This window comes from Xylaria bambusicola, assembly GCF_022495145.1.
Source record: "Xylaria bambusicola strain CBS 139988 unplaced genomic scaffold F5B22scaffold_64, whole genome shotgun sequence".
NCBI classification, from domain to species: Eukaryota; Fungi; Ascomycota; class Sordariomycetes; order Xylariales; family Xylariaceae; genus Xylaria; species Xylaria bambusicola.
In genome coordinates, this window is record NW_025953617.1 from 47,337 (window position 1) to 64,250 (window position 16,914).

At 48.7% G+C, this 16,914-nt stretch overlaps 4 protein-coding genes across 4 annotated transcripts; 3 read left to right on the plus strand and 1 right to left on the minus strand.

Moving 5' to 3' along the window:
- Window positions 1–6,339: 6,339 nt before the first annotated feature.
- Window positions 6,340–7,674, plus strand: F5B22DRAFT_651149 (uncharacterized protein; the record flags this gene model as incomplete). The annotated part of the gene is made up of 5 exons (XM_047979416.1): window positions 6,340–6,388; window positions 6,450–6,634; window positions 6,684–6,993; window positions 7,059–7,212; window positions 7,266–7,674. 5 exons carry the CDS (start codon window positions 6,340–6,342, stop codon window positions 7,672–7,674), a joined length of 1,107 nt encoding a protein of 368 aa, XP_047826223.1.
- A 186-nt stretch (window positions 7,675–7,860) lies between these two features.
- On the minus strand, window positions 7,861–8,790 carry F5B22DRAFT_651150 (uncharacterized protein; the record flags this gene model as incomplete). The annotated part of the gene is made up of 1 exon (XM_047979417.1): window positions 7,861–8,790. One exon carries the CDS (start codon window positions 8,788–8,790, stop codon window positions 7,861–7,863), a length of 930 nt encoding a protein of 309 aa, XP_047826224.1.
- Window positions 8,791–11,382: 2,592 nt separating this feature from the next.
- On the plus strand, window positions 11,383–13,505 carry F5B22DRAFT_639509 (carboxylesterase; the record flags this gene model as incomplete). Its single annotated transcript, XM_047977725.1, has 6 exons — window positions 11,383–11,522; window positions 11,579–11,710; window positions 11,772–11,869; window positions 11,926–12,180; window positions 12,292–12,397; window positions 12,455–13,505. 6 exons carry the CDS (start codon window positions 11,383–11,385, stop codon window positions 13,503–13,505), a joined length of 1,782 nt encoding a protein of 593 aa, XP_047826225.1.
- A 541-nt stretch (window positions 13,506–14,046) lies between these two features.
- On the plus strand, window positions 14,047–16,550 carry F5B22DRAFT_484291 (major facilitator superfamily domain-containing protein). Its single transcript, XM_047972284.1, has 7 exons — window positions 14,047–14,076; window positions 14,146–14,453; window positions 14,524–14,736; window positions 14,806–14,873; window positions 14,932–15,137; window positions 15,256–15,657; window positions 15,797–16,550. The coding sequence occupies exons 2-7, from the start codon at window positions 14,220–14,222 to the stop codon at window positions 16,147–16,149; spliced, it is 1,476 nt and encodes a 491-aa protein (XP_047826226.1). The 5' UTR covers window positions 14,047–14,076; window positions 14,146–14,219; the 3' UTR covers window positions 16,150–16,550.
- Window positions 16,551–16,914: the final 364 nt, after the last annotated feature.

Here is a 16,914-nt window from a genome sequence, read left to right on the forward strand (position 1 = left end):
ACGGCAGGCCTGGGCATGTGGATGAGAAGATGGATACCTAGAAACCTCGATGCCATCCATGTTCGCCCAGACGACCACCGCTAGTGCAAACCAGCAAGGCCATGCTACTACATGGCTTTACTCATCATCATCATCATCATCACCATCAACAACAACCCCAGCACCAGTACCAGCACCAGTACCAGCACCAGTACCAGCACCAGCACCAGTACCAGCACCAGTACCAGCACCAGCACCAGCATCACCATCACCATCATCCATCCTCCACTATCAATGCTGCTGGTCTTGTTGCGGTGCGGTTCTATCTGTACCTGAGAGCCATGGCATGGCATGGCATGGCAAGGCAAACTAACTAAACCCACCCGCCTCACGTTAGGTTAGCTTAGGTAGCTTAGGGACGGTACCTGTCATCCCATCTCTTCTTAGCATTACCTCTAGCATCACCATAATCATCCTGTTCCGCTTCCTCCTCCACCGTCCCCATCCCCTGCGCCGCCCTCCGCGACCCGGGTGATGTCTGACCTGCATACAAGCGTATGGGTCTACGATGTGCCATCAGTCGGTTTCGGTAAGATGTGGTTTCGTCACTGCTGCCTTCTTTCTGAGGCCCTTGTCGGGTCCTTCCCAGGCTCCAAGCCTATAAGGCTGCGATGGCTTCCTGTGTTGGAGCCGGTTCTAAGCCCTTCGACTCATCACCGGTCACCTGCTCTCTCTCGCTACAAGCCCTTTTCCTTTCCGTCTGCTTGTTCAGACACCGACTTCTTAATATAATTCTTGTTTCCTTTACTGTCACATTTCTGGCCCTGTTGCTGCCTTGTCTCGACTGACTAATACGACACATTGCTACACATTGCTCTTCGTCCTCGTCTATATCAACCATCGCGCCGATCTTAAGTAGACTCGTTTGCCACATCAACTTCCTGTGTCTTTGCCTGTCCCTGTTCATATCTCGACATCGGATACAGCTCCGTCCACTCACATTATCCCCATTCATTATTATCCTTGACATATATTGCCACTTGCTCAAAGTCAACATCATCATGTGCTTCCAAGTCGTCGAGGTCTATGCAGTTTGCCGCTGCCTCTACTACCAGCATGCGGTTGATCGATGCGCCGCCTATGGTCGTCCCGGCCACGAGGTCTCGAGGAAGACGATACCCGTCGGTTATGCCTGCTCGGTACACACACAATCAAGCAGCTATGGTGCCTACGCTGGTAACCAGACTTACTCGGACTCGGGTTACTACAGCAGCCAGTCGAGCCGGGACTCGTACCGTCAACGACGATGAAATGTCCTGTCTTCGGTAATGGGCTACCGTTTGTGGCAAATTTCCCCATTAACTACTTTTGAATTTGGGCATTGGGTCTCGTACCTCTATTCATTTCGACCTCGGCCGAGTAATTCTTCGCCATTGCGCCGGCCGTCTCAATTATCAGTCCTGTTAGTGGGCTATGATCGCATCATGTCGTCCTCTGCCCCGCCTATCCTCTAGACAGGCAAGTTACGGCATATCTCAAGCTAGCTTGCCAGTGATCTTGGACTTCTGCCAGAGAGTAGTAAGATGCCACAATGGACACACAAGTTATCGAAGACGCGGATGAAAAGCACTCATGATTTGACGGATGTTAATTCATTTCTCCCTATCACCACCACCTCTCTTAGGCCTTCCCCTCTTCATCTGTGGACATCACTAGACTCATGGCACACGATGATCATGACTTCACTTGACACGCCCTCGACACTATACGACTTCGAGGCCGGCCTTTTCTGTTCTCTGGCATTGGACTTTCTCTTAGCCTCTGTATAGCATCAGCGATACTATCCCAGGTTTTTCTTTTCACGCAACCGTCATGACAAGTTGTGATGAAGTTGGTATTTGTCACATTGCTGACAACACCCCAAATATGATGCTACGATTTGAATGGTCCGCAGAATCGAGCATCACCACACTCTACAGCATTTTCGGGTTATGGGTTTATGGATTTACGCATTGAAGGAAATAGAGATATACCAGGCGTTATTTTTCCTGTTGGTGTTTTATTTTCTTCATCCTGGGCATGACTTTTCGGGAGGTTTGCGCATAGATAGAGTCTCTGGGCTATATTTTCTCTTGTTTCCGCTCAAACACTGTCCTCTTTCATTTTATTTCGACTTTTTCTATTATCACGGCTCACTGCAGGGCAGAGCATTTGTGTAACAACACTACCATGTTGCTCAGGCAGCAACATCATGTACTCTTACCTTCGTCGACCGAGGTAAACATTAGACAGCCCCTGGTGGAAAAGACGCGAGAGTCTTAGGATGGGAAGGGAGAGGGACAGCAGGAACTGGATTTCTCAAGTCAACAGCAAACGGTCGACATTCGATGTTCGCATTGCTGCTTGGTACAGCTAGAGCACCGCTGGAGATGTCGGCCACGATTGCAATTGCCTCCTCACACCTACTATGGCCTCGCTTCGCAAAAAGCTCTTAATAGCGTTCGTCTGGCCACGAAGAAGCTCGTTGCATTCAATATCTAGATAGGTAGTCTCTCAGTGGGACAGATCGACAAGGAAACAGGCCGATTGTGGGGATGATTAGATAGATAGACTAGGCGCTTCCAAGCAGCATATGTATTAATAAATATGTTAGCTTGAGGACAAGGTGGCCACATGAGCCTCACATTCACATTCTCGTCGTAATCGCATTGAGTAACAGATGTTGAACGTAATTGGCGTAGTATTTACCTGTAGACCCAGTGTGACCTTGCGTTGTTATGAAATTTTGTACTCGTCGATGGCTGTCAAGTATCTGCTCTTTAGCGAGCTGATGTATACCGAAGGACATTCCAAAACGGCCTCCAGAAAGCCATGACTCAAGAGCGATCCGCGGAATCGAAGATGCCTGCACTCATCTTCTACGTGCTACTACTACTATTGTTGTGATGCATTGCAATGGAATGGCGGAGGTGGCACAAAGCGTTATGCGAGATAGACACGTGCCAGTTTGACTGAGGTGACAATGGCAGATCCTCACTCAAGATTGACGCTCACCCATGCTAGGCTAGGCAAAGGCAAGGAAAACCCCGGGGCGGGGGCCAAGGATGAAACGAAACATATGATCTAATTAAGAAGATCTATGATATTGTTTCGAAACGAGTTTGGACCTTCTTCTGTTTTTTTTATCCTTTTTTTTAAATTTTTTATATATATCTTACTGCGCATGAACTTGTACGACGCCGGAGGTGGCAAATACGGGATCAGTCGGTAGGGGATTCCTGACCCGATGCCGACATTGCCCCAGTATAGTTACTTAAGTAGTTAGTGAAGGGTTGCTCATTTTGTGCCTTGCAGCTTTTCATTTCGACAGGTCAGCCATGAAGTAGTATACGGGGACTGCCTGCCTGATACAATACGGTCTATGGTAACAATGGCATTTGTATAGGATATACATAATAAGTACCTACCTACCTGTACTATAGGTAGGTATATGTATGCCTACCCAGCCGACCAGCCCAAGCTTCAGCTGGTTCGGAGGCCTGCGATAATGAGCAGGTAAGTAGATTAGGGACTATAGGATGCATATGATTAGCACTCTGTCGACATCTCGAGTTGGGAACTGCATCATGTAGGCCTTCTCACTGTTATGTCAGGTAAACCTGGGACGGAGGCCGCCACCTATCGATCTCGCGGTATCCAATCGACTGCCGGCGACTGGGCTAGCTGCCTTTGGGCCTGTTTGGGCCCTGTCTACAGTGGCTGGCTGGGCTGGGGGGATGGAGGGCAGTCAATTGGTAAACCACCCCTGTCTTGCCTGTCTGTTGCGTTGCTATTTTTCTTTTTCCCTCCCCGTCGTGTGTTGTGTGCGTTATCGCATACATGTACATTCGTGTAAGATGGTTGAGACAAGTACTGTCTGTAGCAAGTGATCTGGTAACCCAAATTGACGGAACTGGGGTGATTCGCTACCGCGGATGAGCAGGGGGGGGGGAGGGCAGGCAGATGATAAAATCATCCATCCAACTGGTGTTCTTCCTTGTAGGTAAAGCTTCATATCATAACCTAGGAAAATACATATTGTGGAAACGGGCCCCTGTTGCTGCCTACTGGTGCCTGGTTGTTACACATACTAAGTCACGCTCACAACCACCGAGAGACCAGGTACGTGGGAATTCCCCAATTACACGTGCTAGCCGTGCGCGTTTTTTTTTTTTTTTTTTTCTCTGCACGCCTTGTAGGGCTGGAGGTTGTGACGTATCGCCTCCAGCTGCCATCTAACAACTTCTGCAAATGCGTCCAACGCCCGCAACATGATAGGTACTGGTAGGTATCGCTCGGTAAAGCAAGGCTGTACGCCATCTGTCTCTTCTGCCTCCAACATAATATAATGCCTCTCCAAATAAGTGTAGTATATAAATAACTAACCCTCTAAGTCGCCATTGCCATACATAATAGAAGAGGGCAATCTAGGTCGTTCAGTCAGGGTAGCCTCAGTCGCGCTTGATTAAGCCTCACCTATTAATAGCATTGGCAAGGGCTAGGTATCTGTTCTCCCGCCCTTTTCATCCGGCATAGCGCATTATGACTTGGTTAGTGCTGCACGGCATTGGAGGGGACTTGCTTGCGCTTCGATCTTTGCGATCTTCGATCGGCGCTACTCTCGTATGTCAGCTTGCGCCGTGCCGTGGAACAATGCGAAAGCCCGGGCGGAGGCGCTGTAACTCCGTTGTTGTTCTCAAGACAGGCGAGACAGGCGAGACAGGCGCCTCGTGTCACCAGGGTCTGTCTGTTGACACTGCGCGAGGATCAGAGTGGCTTGCATAGCCGAGCGCTTAGAGGACCGCCGTCTGACGGGGTCGGCAAGGTAGTTAGTGTACTGTTGTGTATGTATGACGTCGAGGAATAATACGAATGGCATCCCCTTTCGGGGGATTTTCGATAAGTTCTGTCGATCATTTTGTTTCTTGAGTCTAGGCACACCCCAACACGCTCCGGGCCGATGCTGCTGCTTGGCGTATTTCTACCGTGGCTTGGGCAACAACCAGCCTTGAATCCTTTCCAGAGTAGATTCAGGTAGGATGTTGGGTGGGTGGCTTGGATGGGCTCTCCGCTTTATTCCTGACGCTCTGACGACCACAGCACCACAGCAATCCGATTGTCCGTACCTGGGATGACGAAGGTGGGGTTTTCTCGAGCGCTTCTCGACGCGGACGACGTAAGGAGAGCACTGGCCACGATGCCGCAGTAAGTAATACCTACGCAGGGTTATCTTCCATCGAAGTAACCCTATGCTTATACGGATTCTTACTATCACATGCTCGCGGACACGACTGGCGAAAGACGACCTTCCAACCCATTCCTTGTCTATCTAGACTCCCTCGCACAGATTCCATTCAAATTGATAAGGTCATGATTGTTTCATGCATAGTGAACTCCGTGTCGATACAGGGATACCGAATTAATCAACCGGGGGCTGTCAAGAGCGTTCTGAAACATTCCGAGGTTACACTGAGATTCCACTTATAATGGCTGCGACTGTAATTAGATTCACCAGCAAGCAGAGACAATGCAACGCCAACTTCAAAATACCTGCTTGAATGTCATTCTCATGTGACTACGCATAACTCATGAGCTGCTATGGATTGTAGGCGGGTTTGCTATTCTAGTCCCATGGCAGGAGGGGACATCTCTACGCTGGTCGGACACACTCAAGGTGAAGGACCACGAGTACCAACGGTGATGCAATTATCAGCTCTATCACTAGGGTTAAAACGTCAATTGCTAGTCACCCGTATACTGAGACGTAAGTATAGATGAATACTATCTAAATATCCGGGAATTCAATCATAATAGATAAACATCGTAGTACTGGTTAAATTATATTAGATAAAGGCCCCCCATCAGACAAGATGGCCGATGGGTCAATACTAATATATACGAATTCGTCGTCAGACGGGCAACGTATGTATCTCAGAGAGCCGCAGTGGCCCTGTGGGTGAGATGCAACAGCCGGTTGTGCAGTTCACACGGCGGTGTTGCTCAAGCAATGGTCACAGATGCTGGTTGGGCCTTCATCGATTGCCATGAATGTATCGCTCTTTTGCTGCTGGGACAACAGTAAACCATTGGGTTCCGTGCATGAAGCGATGGAGGTTCATTGGAGTAACAAGACGTTGCAGAGAGGGGTAAGACTGGTGTGGTGTCAAGTGATATGGGACAGTGCAATACAGCGAAATGACGTTAAATAAAGGACTAGATCTTCTGAGTGCTAAGTATGCTCTTGTTGGCCGTCTTTCTCACCAATGATTTTTGCTGCTTCATATTACACGCGGACCTTTGTGGTCCGTTGACACGAATAGAATGGAATCACTTCAAGAGCAGACATGGCTGGACAAGCTGGACGAACTGCGTACGTGACTAGTCCTAATGCCAAAGAAGAACGTTTCGGCAGTTAACAGCGATGTACACAGTGAACGTGGACGTTGACTGGATGGATCCTGAATACATCAAGAACATGCCCATCAAACCTCATGACCAGACAAGCAATCAACTCTGGGTAAATATTGAGTTGCACCGCCCCAGTAACGCCCAACTACTGCAAAAAGTTGCTCAGGAACTCAAAGATGAGGGGTGGTTGGCGGTCTATACCCGAATTGTCAGGCTCCCTACTTATGCAATTGTATTCTCTAAGCTGACAGGAAAAGTCGGTTTTGATGTGTAAGAAGAACATTGACAACATCCGAGGCCGTGTACTACTGCAGACAATTCCATCCAAAGCGTATGATACCCAGGCGACGGTTGACCATGCACGGCTATACGATAAAGAGTTTGCACAGGCCGGTATAGGAAGAGATCGGTATTGTATCAAAATCCCAGCAACGGGCCCAGCATTGAATGCAGCCAAGATGCTATCGCAAGAAGGAATTCCGACGCTGGGAACCGCACTGTTTGGTCTTCATCAAGCTATTGCTTGCAGTCAGGCGGGTTGTCTCTACATCAGTCCATATTACAATGGTTTGTGCTAACTCTACCGAGCGGGAGTCCGTAATAAGTCCTTGTTAGTTAACAAAGGCGTATAGAAAACCGCGCCCACCGCGACCTCAGCGTCTGGCCAGACGTCCAAGATCCTGCTACAGAACACCCTAACAGTCCCCGTATTATTCACATTCTCGAGACGTATAAACGCCTTTATAAGGAAACTGGCAAGGAGCAGCCATTCGTGAAACTCGCAAGGTATGTGGAGAGTCATTGGTGCGTGACCCGTTTCACAAGCTAACTTGTTGCAGTTTCCTCAGCGCAAAGGAAGCGATGGCAGCGGCAGAGATGGGCTGTCACTCTGCGACGATCTCTCACACCTTGCTGGACCAGCTCGCCAAGCTGAAGTACAACGTATCCGAACAGCCAGGCGAGGGTACCCCCAAGCTGGAGCATCCTTATAAGAATCCGGGGCCCACGCCCACTCGACTTGCTGAGCTGGTAAAAATTGACCCTTTGATGGCGAAATGGGACGGCAAGCTGGCCAGTACAAGCATCGATTATCTCGTGAACGGAGGCGCCGAGCTTGAGAAAGCAATCCAGAATGACCCCATAGCGACGAACAGGCTCGCGTACGCCCTAAAACTCTTCATCGGCGACGATGAAAACGGCGAGACGAGCAGCAGGAAAAAATGCGAGGAGGCACTGGCCCAGGTCTAAGCTGCAGAACCACCGAGGCACGGCTGGGTATAATATGCTATATTTTTCCCGTAGTCAATGGAAGCTATGAAGTGGCAGAAGTCATCCCTACACCCCGATATACTATTTGTCACTATCCTGCGACTTCACAAGTACATGGCGCGTCTCCAGATGTGCTTGGAGAAGGCGCTCAGTGACTCGCGGTCATTAGCCCATCTCTTGCTTAATGGGCATGTAGTCTTGTAGAGGTACCGCATTGGACATGAAAGTGTCTGTCTGGAATCCCGTAGCGTTGAATGGCTGAGGGGGCTCAAAGGGGAGAAAAACTGCCCCATGCTGCCCCTGGTCGACGTTGAACTGTGGTACGAGAGGCGATTGAGCATTCATTCGATCCGAATCTGATTTTGCCATGCTAACAGAGCCCGTCGCGTTCTGCGTATGGCCTATGAAAGGATGGATTTGTGGCTCGAAGCTTTCCCAGTGCATATTAGCGTTTGGCTCGACTGACACCGAGGGTGACAGGTTAGGATCGTGAATGGGGTTTGGAAACGCCGCGGGTTCACCAATAATATGCATGGGAGAGTCTGTAGACTGCAAGGCTGTAGGCACTGTTCCCATAATCGCATCCGAGGCTGTACTGTTGTCTCCGTGATGCATGGTTGGTTGTGCTATATTATGAACTGGTTGTGGTTCTACCATGACAGCTCTACCCCTCCAGTGGTTAAGCTCTGCCAGCAGTTCGTCGCGCTCCGTCTTCACAGACTCAAGATGCTCGTTGAATGTTCTGATCTGCTCATGTTGCGCTTTGATGAAAGCTATGCTCTCGTCTACGACGACATGTTTCGACAAGCGCTGCGGCTCAGTGTCGGCGAGGGCGGGCAGAAGACTCGCAAGGTTCTTCCGGGATTTATTAGCTGGCAAACAGAAAGCTCGAGTTATGACATTCAGACTCACGGTCAAGGCCTCCTTGAAGGCCTCTCGCCTAGACTTCTCGAAGATGCGATGGGCTGCTCGATCATCCTCGGTGAAATTCCGAACGCGCTTCTTCTTGACACGCTGAGTGCCGGCGACGGCAACGGGGTTCTTGGCTGGCCTCTCCTCCGGGGAAGGCTCGTCATCGTGGCCGCTTGATGACATTGGCGTCGCTGTTCTCGCTCTGAATGGGTGAATGATATGCGTAGCGCATTTCCAAACGACTATCCACGAGGATGTGCAGGCGAAGGCAGTCCAGGGCAAAACTTGGCACCAAAAGGGGGCTGGATTCGGGCAACATGGGAAAGGTTTCAGGTGATAGGGATAGGTAGGGAGCTGAACGAAGGGAGTCCCAACGGCGCTTTGGCTGATGATAGGCTCTGCGGTGCTCTCTCTGTGGTCGGGAATCCTACCTAGCCGACACCAACTCCACTGCCTGCATTCCCTCTCCCGCTCATCAGCTTCAGTCAGCTTGATCCAGAACCTGGGGAAGCCAGCCCAGCCCACCTTTGGGAGCCTTGGGAGTGCGGGGTACCTACCTAGGTAGGTAATCATATCTGATGTACGGATATATACATACATACCTGTTGACTCGGCATGAATGTCTATGTCGTGTGGAATTTGTCCGAATTAGAGATTTGATGACTTTCCTCTCCCCGGCCAAGTTCACATTAGTCGTCTCATTCCGTGGGGTACTTGTTTGCTTGATATCATCACCCACAATAGCTTCCATGATGTAGGTATTCAGTATACCTACTATATCGCACTGCCTGTTTCAACGTAACGTCGAACTACGCGATAAATACTTACGTATGGAAAGAAGATTTCCAAGTCGTGGGGTTAGGCCCCACTAGTGCACACTAACACTAGAGTGTGTAATCAATCTCTGCGACTGCATTAGCCCAGGCTCGCCATCCCATCTATTGTCACAACGGCGAGAACGGTTTTATCCTCCAATCTTCATATGGTGTAGCTTGGCATCACTACTATTACTACAAGTTAGAGGCAGGGATGATCACTGGGGACTTGGCCACGAACCATATCATTCTAGTGATTCTAGTATAGAACTAGGCGACGATCCTAAGTAAGACACGTGCCTACTATGTACTTGGGTATTGTAGCCAAAAGATGGGTAGGTAGCCTGTTTGGTAACCCTCAAATATTGAACAACTTTATTACATAGTACTTCACTTCATCAACATACTACATACTATGTATGGATGGTATGAGACATTATTGAAATGTTGATACAGGGTGTCATTTTTATACATAAGTAGTTGTTCAAAACCAAAACTGCGCTTCCAACGAACATTCTCTCCGAGAACCCATCAAGTTCAGAAATAAAAGTGAGATCAATCCAGTCAATCTGCTAGAACCTGAATGCCCCCATATTGGGCCAATGTGGTATTATGGCTTGATAGGCTGCGTAGTGTGTGGTTTCACATCACCATGCAACTGCCCCAATCAATCCGCCCTCCATCTGTTTGAGCGCTCCAACCCCGTTCGACATTGGTCTTGTCGCCTTTGGTCCTGGGCACTGGCTTCGAATTCATCATGTATATTCTTCGATCTTGCTTTGAGCGTTGTTCTGGTAAATGGGATTGTGATTGGGAAATGTGTATAAGAGGTTGTATGCCGAAATATCTGACCGAATCATGATATCGGGCTTGTGGAGGTGTATAAATACCTGTTTTGACTCAAAGGCCTTTTGTTCGGGCCGGGCAACGGCATCGCTCCAAACATGGTAGAACAAGGCGATGCTTTGTTGCACTGCTTAAGCCATCAACAGTCATTCTGGCTTAAGCCTTAGATGACGAAAGCCACACCCGATCCTGATGTATTCTTTTGTAATATGCACACAAAACATATCCCTCTTTTACGTGCCCTGCTTTCACCGAATCGCCGTCTAGCCCTTAGGACACACGTATCTTTGAAAGGCCACAATCGCTTTCCGGGATTGATAATTTCCACATATCTAGGTGATAAGAGGGTTTCACATAATGAACTTTGGTGAACTAGTTTCAAACAAGGGAATTTTGGCACCGCCCATATTGTTCAGTGGAGCAAATGAAAATATGAGCATCTGGAATCAAGCCACAAACAGTTCATGGTGGATATCTGAATGATCGGAATGGCAAGGTAATAATAACACAAGTTCGAACAAATCATCCCTGTCGTATATCAAGTTGAGAGGCGTAAATCCGGATCGCTCCATGTCACCTGCTTCGGCAACAGGGAGGCCGATGCGAGTCGAAAGAGATGCAGACACGGATAAGCCTCCTCAAAATGCGGGATGGTCAACTGCGGGGGGAAGCGTATCCATTTGCCATACTACCTACCTTCTACCGGCTCCCACAGGTGACCTCCTGCAGGCAGAAAAAAATAAATTCACGAGAGCTGTTTGGCTGAATTTTCTACACCTTCAATAGAATTCTCCTCACCCGGCAGTGTCACCTACTAATGCAAGCACCCTGTTCCTCTCGTCTAACTGTAGGCCAATCCCAGAACACCCGATGATCTATTGCTTCCACGGCATGCTCTAATGCCATTGAACCATGTGCCATAATACGCACACTGACTAGGTACCCATAGTCACTAAGGTCGAAATATCAGCTGAGGTTGCGGTGAGTGGTTGTTGGGGTCTTCCCTGAGGAACGAACTGTGACTGTACTATATAAGAGAGACATGGACACCATTCGAATAAATGCCACCTGAGAAGAGGTAACTATGCTTGTTGAGTCACTTCTCACCGAAGCCATGCTAAAGACATTCCTGAAGCTATTCGTTCTTGCCAGCTTCGGTTTAGCCCAAGCAACATCGGCACCCTTCGTTGATCTGGGTTACGCTAAGTATCAAGGGTACTATGACTCTAACTTTGGCCAGAATATCTTCAAGGGGTAAGTGGTATAGCCTAATCGCCGTACCAGACATATCACGACTAACATTTCTAAAGCATTAGGTATGCGGCTCCACCAGTAGGCAAGCTGAGATGGCAAAGGCCGCAACCTCCCGCCAGGAGTCGAGACGAAGTGCTCCCCGCTGTGGAATACGCTCCAGTGTGTCCCCAATCGCCCAGTTCGCCAAGGTATGTGAATAAGATCATGGTAGTGTATAATTTTAGACGAGTGTCCTGTTAAATGAACCAGTCAACCACCTGTAGCACCATCTGGTAACGAAGACTGCCTATTCCTCAATGTTATTGCACCAGCAAACAAAACCAGACTGCCCGTTTTAGTCTGGATCCGTAAGTTCCAAAAGCTATGGCATCAAACTTATCTTCTTAATTCTCATGATGAGCAGATGGAGGAGGCTACGGCACAGGGAACAATCAGTTCGACTTAAGGCAACAGATACGCACCAATGGAAACTCATACATTGGTGTATCGATTGCTTACCGACTCGGAGCTTTCGGTTTCTTGTCCTCTCTCGAGGTTGAAAGTTTCGGCGTCGTGAACGCCGCCATTTATGATATGCGATTTGCACTCGAATGGGTCAAGAAGAACATACATCACTTTGGAGGCGACCCGAGGCAAGTGACCATTGCAGGAGAATCCGGTACGTATGAAAACCTCGCTTGCACAAGAACTTGGTCATTCTGTGTCTTGTGATCCAGCAAGCTCTATGTATGAGGCTTAGAGATCTCGACTAACGTTTTTACGCACGCAGCCGGAGGAGGTAGTGTCATGCTCTTAGCAATGGCAAATGGCGGGCGTGAAGGGGACGCTCTGTTCCAGGGGCTAATTGCTTCTAGCCCCTATCTACCGACACAATGGTGAGGATGATGAGTTAAATCTAACATAATGAGTTTGTTGCTTATTTCAAGCGATAGGGACTTTGACGACGCGTGGCCAACTCTAAGCTACCAAGCCTTTATCAATGAAGCAGGATGCTCCGATGCGGAGGTGCCATTCGAATGCTTACAATCAGCAGATACTGTCGTGCTTCAAGATGCCAGCGCGAGAGTCAGCACGTCAGCCAATTATGGCCAATGGGGGTTCATCCCGGTCACGGATGGTAAATTGATTCGAAAAAGGCCTACCCAACAGCTTGCCATTGATAGGAATGTCAATGGACTTCGGGTCTTGACGGGTAACAATGAAAATGAGGCCCCAGGGTTTACTCCCCAAAACATTACGACAGAAGAGCAATTCGTCGAGTTTGTCTTGACAAATTATCCACGCCTCAGCGAGCAGAACGTTTCAAGTATTCTAGAGCTGTACGCTGTGCCAGATGATGTGTCTCCAATATATGCAGACTCAGATGGGGTAACTCCACCATTTTCGACGACCAACTCCAACTGGGCTATTGGCTGGCAACAGGCGGCGAACAATCTCTATGCAGAAACCACATTTGTGTGTTCTTCCTATTGGATGGCAGACGCATTCACAGGTGCGCGAAGAAAGAGTTCTTGGAAGTATCAATTCTCCGTACCTCCTAGTAGCCACGGAGCGGATGTCTCGCCGCTAATTGCTGATCCCAAAACCCAGGGGACGGGAATGGATGAGGTCTTCCGCACCGCCTTCCAAGAGACTTGGGGTAATTTCATTGTCAACGGGGACCCAACGCTGAGCACAGCACAGGCTAGTGCCGCGGGACAAGGGAACATAACAGCTGCTACCACTGGGAGTTGGCTGCAATGGGGTGGCCGACCGGACAGAGATTTCATGCTGAATCTCAACATGACAGGCGGAATGCCGGTGACTACTCCCAGACAAGTTGGGGGGAGTATTGTTGACATTACAAGCTATGTGCCGAGTAGTGGTGGTTCATATCCTGAGCTGGAAGCCACGTTCAACTTGGTTCGAGGATGGCAATGGGAGGGGGGAAGGGGGCAAAGATGCCAGCTGTGGGTTGACTTAGGTCAATGGGCGTTTGAATGAAGAGGAGCGGTGATGTTCACGGGACGTTTGGGGTTTAGGACAATTCCAGCTACACAAAGCGGTTTGTAGTGTTGAATCGCCGGTTGTCACTAATTTCAACATCACACATATCATAGTTTACCTTGGGGAGACCTGTGTATTAAAGCAAAGCGAAGGTGACTGACGTCCTGTTCATATGGAAGCCAGTCAATTCTTCATCTAGTTTTCTCGATGTGTTGCTTATGGTCCAGAATCGCCTCTATACCACAGGTCTGTAACACTGATAAAATGCCATCGACTCGTTCAAAGAAGAAAGTCATCGAAATATCCGGCTTGGGGGGCATGGGGTGTAATCAAGCCTACGGAAGCACGAAAATGCCCCCCAGGCAACCTGCGATGCAGCGAGGTGGGTTCCGGTGTCGCTTCATCAAGTTTAAAGGTGATTGATGTGACGTGATTGAACCGTGAGGGGTACTTATATACACGGTGCCGCGCATCTCCATCCCAACAACCGAGGTCATCGATAAAGAGGACTATGTTTCTCGTCCGGGACTGCGGAATCTGGACTCTCAGTTTGTCAGCTAGAGACTAAGTGTGTTTACGCAGCGGGATCCCTGCGAAGAGCTGTCACTTCGAGGGAGATAAACTCTAATTGTTCCAGGTATCCCTTTACCAAGCACAGCACCGTCATACAGTAGTCCTCGCTCGGGTGCCTCGTTCCAACTATATCATACGATGCAAACGGGTGACTCTACAAGTGACTCGGCCAAAGGAGTGGCGATGGCGCCGCTAAGTAGACAGAGTGGTTTTGATCCCGCCAAGAACGAAAATGCCTCTGATTCTTTGCAGGCAACACACGGTGTTGTGGCCAACGTCCTACGAAGAATAAATTGGATTCCGCCGTGGTGTCGTTACGATCCAGACAACCCACCGAAATTTACGCTGTCCATGAATATCCTACTCGCTCTTGTATGAGTCCAGGCCTCTGCTCTTAGCTCTATGAATGTTGTACTCCTTGACGTGCTAACCGTTTTCAAAGAGTACCACATTTACAGTTGCGAACTTGTATTACCCACAGCCTATCCTCAACGTCATTGCCAAAGATTTCCACGTTAGCTATGAGCGTTCATCGAACGTAGCAACGCTGTCACAAGCAGGTTACGCAGCGGGGCTGTTGTTTCTTTGCCCCTTGGGAGATATAGTTCCCCGACGACCTTTCATTCTCTTCTTGATATTGGTCACCGCGACGATGGTAAGTGTCGCGCGCATCACTATGATCACCATGAGCTCATGGGGAGCTAGATGACCTGACAAAATGTAGTGGATCGGTCTATGCCTGACGACTTCATTCGAAGCCTTCGTCAGTCTATCCTTTCTTTGCGGCGTAGGGTATACACCTCCCCGTTTTGGCCAGCCCATCGCCATGCAGTGCTAATCTTTCGGGTAGAACTGTTACACCACAGCTTATGCTCCCCCTCGTGGGGGATCTTGCTCCAACTCATCGCCGTGCTGCTTCTCTCTCTATTGTCGTTTCGGGGCTAGCCTTGGGCTTACTAGTTGCTAGGGTATTGTCTGGTGTCGTGGCGAACTTCACCGCGTGGAGGAATATCTACTGGTTTGCCCTTGGAGCCCAGTACCTTACATTTGTTGTCCGTGAGTATTAAACTAGCTACTGGGGATAACCTACACGTCTGATACTCTGAGGATGTTCTTAGCATCTCTTAGATGGCTGTCCCGAAGCGTATTTGATAACTGATATTAGATGTTACAGTTTTTTTAACCCTTCCAGATTACCCAGCCAAAAATAGGGGTCTGAATTATTTTAAGGCTATACGGAAAATGGCCGTCCTCGTCTTCGAAGAACCTCTACTTGGACAAGCTTGCCTGATGGGATTTTTGCTCAGCGCCGCATTCACCAATTTCTGGACGACACTGACATTTCTGCTCGCATTACCACCATATAACTACTCTTCGTTGGAGATTGGATTATTCGCATTCATTGGAGTTGCTGTGATCTCTCTAGCCCCCATATGGTCACGCCTCATTACTGACAGATTTGTCTTCTTGTTCTCGAGTATCTTGGGCCTTTCTTTTGAACTAATCGGTATTATAATCGGAACGTTCATCGGGGGCTTCACCGTGGCAGGGCCAATAATTCAAGCCATATTTATGGGTATGTCATGTCTAAACGCCCCATTTCCACTTGCGACGTATACGAACATCGATTTCCGACAAGATTTCGTCATGTTTCAGAAGACCTTATCAACAATGAAAAGAAGTCGAGGGCTAACTATTTTGATTCCTTCGGGAAGACACTGGCTCTAATTTCGCGCACACTGCGAACAGAAGCAATATATACAGACTTAACCCCCGAGCGCGGAATCGTGTCAACACAGTATACATGGTGTTTTGCTTTGCCGGGCAATTGACGGGAACAGCAGCGGGCAATCGTTTGTTTGCTCAAGGAGGCTGGCTTTGGAGCAGCAGTATGAATATAGGCTTCATTGGCACAGCAATCCTTATCGGACTGGCAAGGGGTCCCAGGGAGAGAGGATGGGTGGGCTGGAAAGGTGGCTGGAATATCAGAAAAGATTCGGGTACTACAGAAAAAGTAGGACCTGAAGTTGTTGATACTGAGGGGACGCAGACTCCACGCAAGTCGTGAAGAGCGAATTAACGGACTGAATAAAGTCGAAAGCTAGAACAAGCTACTACCAAGCGTGATCTACCAGAACTCGAACTTACCCCAGCTAACCTCAGAGATCTATGTTGTCAAGAGAACACCGTGCACTGCTCTGCATTCAGGTTCCAGGTGTAAGTAACTTTTGTCGACCACGAGCCTCCAGGAGCACCGCAATAAAAAAGTTGCCAGGGGCTATTGTGGCCTCATCGATGCGACCATGTCGGAAGATGTCAGATTCACTACAATTCTTTGCCGTTACTAACAACCAACAGCTCGTAAGGTCGAACAGAATCTTGGCTTCCTGCTCGAACCATGTTGGGAAACAAATTATTTCCCCCACTGATAGTAAATAAGTAGGCAATAGCTGATTTTGAGGATCGTATTGGACATTTTATAAGCCGTCATGGAAACTACAAAGCTGGCCGCGTCAAACTATGCAGACATATATCATTAATTTATAGATTGACAAATTTGTATAGGAATTGGAGTACTTTGACAAGTCGTTTTCCTTCCGAAGAGGTTTATATCAAGGTTTAAGGGAAACAGCGGTACATGACCGTCAAGTACCGGTACTGTTTAGGCAGACATCACTTCCGCGGTATAATGTCAATATCGGTCTACTTGGGACTTGCGGATGTATGACGATGCCGCGGCGATGGTTGGACAAAGAAAGAGCCCTGAATGATGACGCAGAACGTTGCTCTATTGAATACAGGAGAATGAATCACCACCATACATATCCATTCC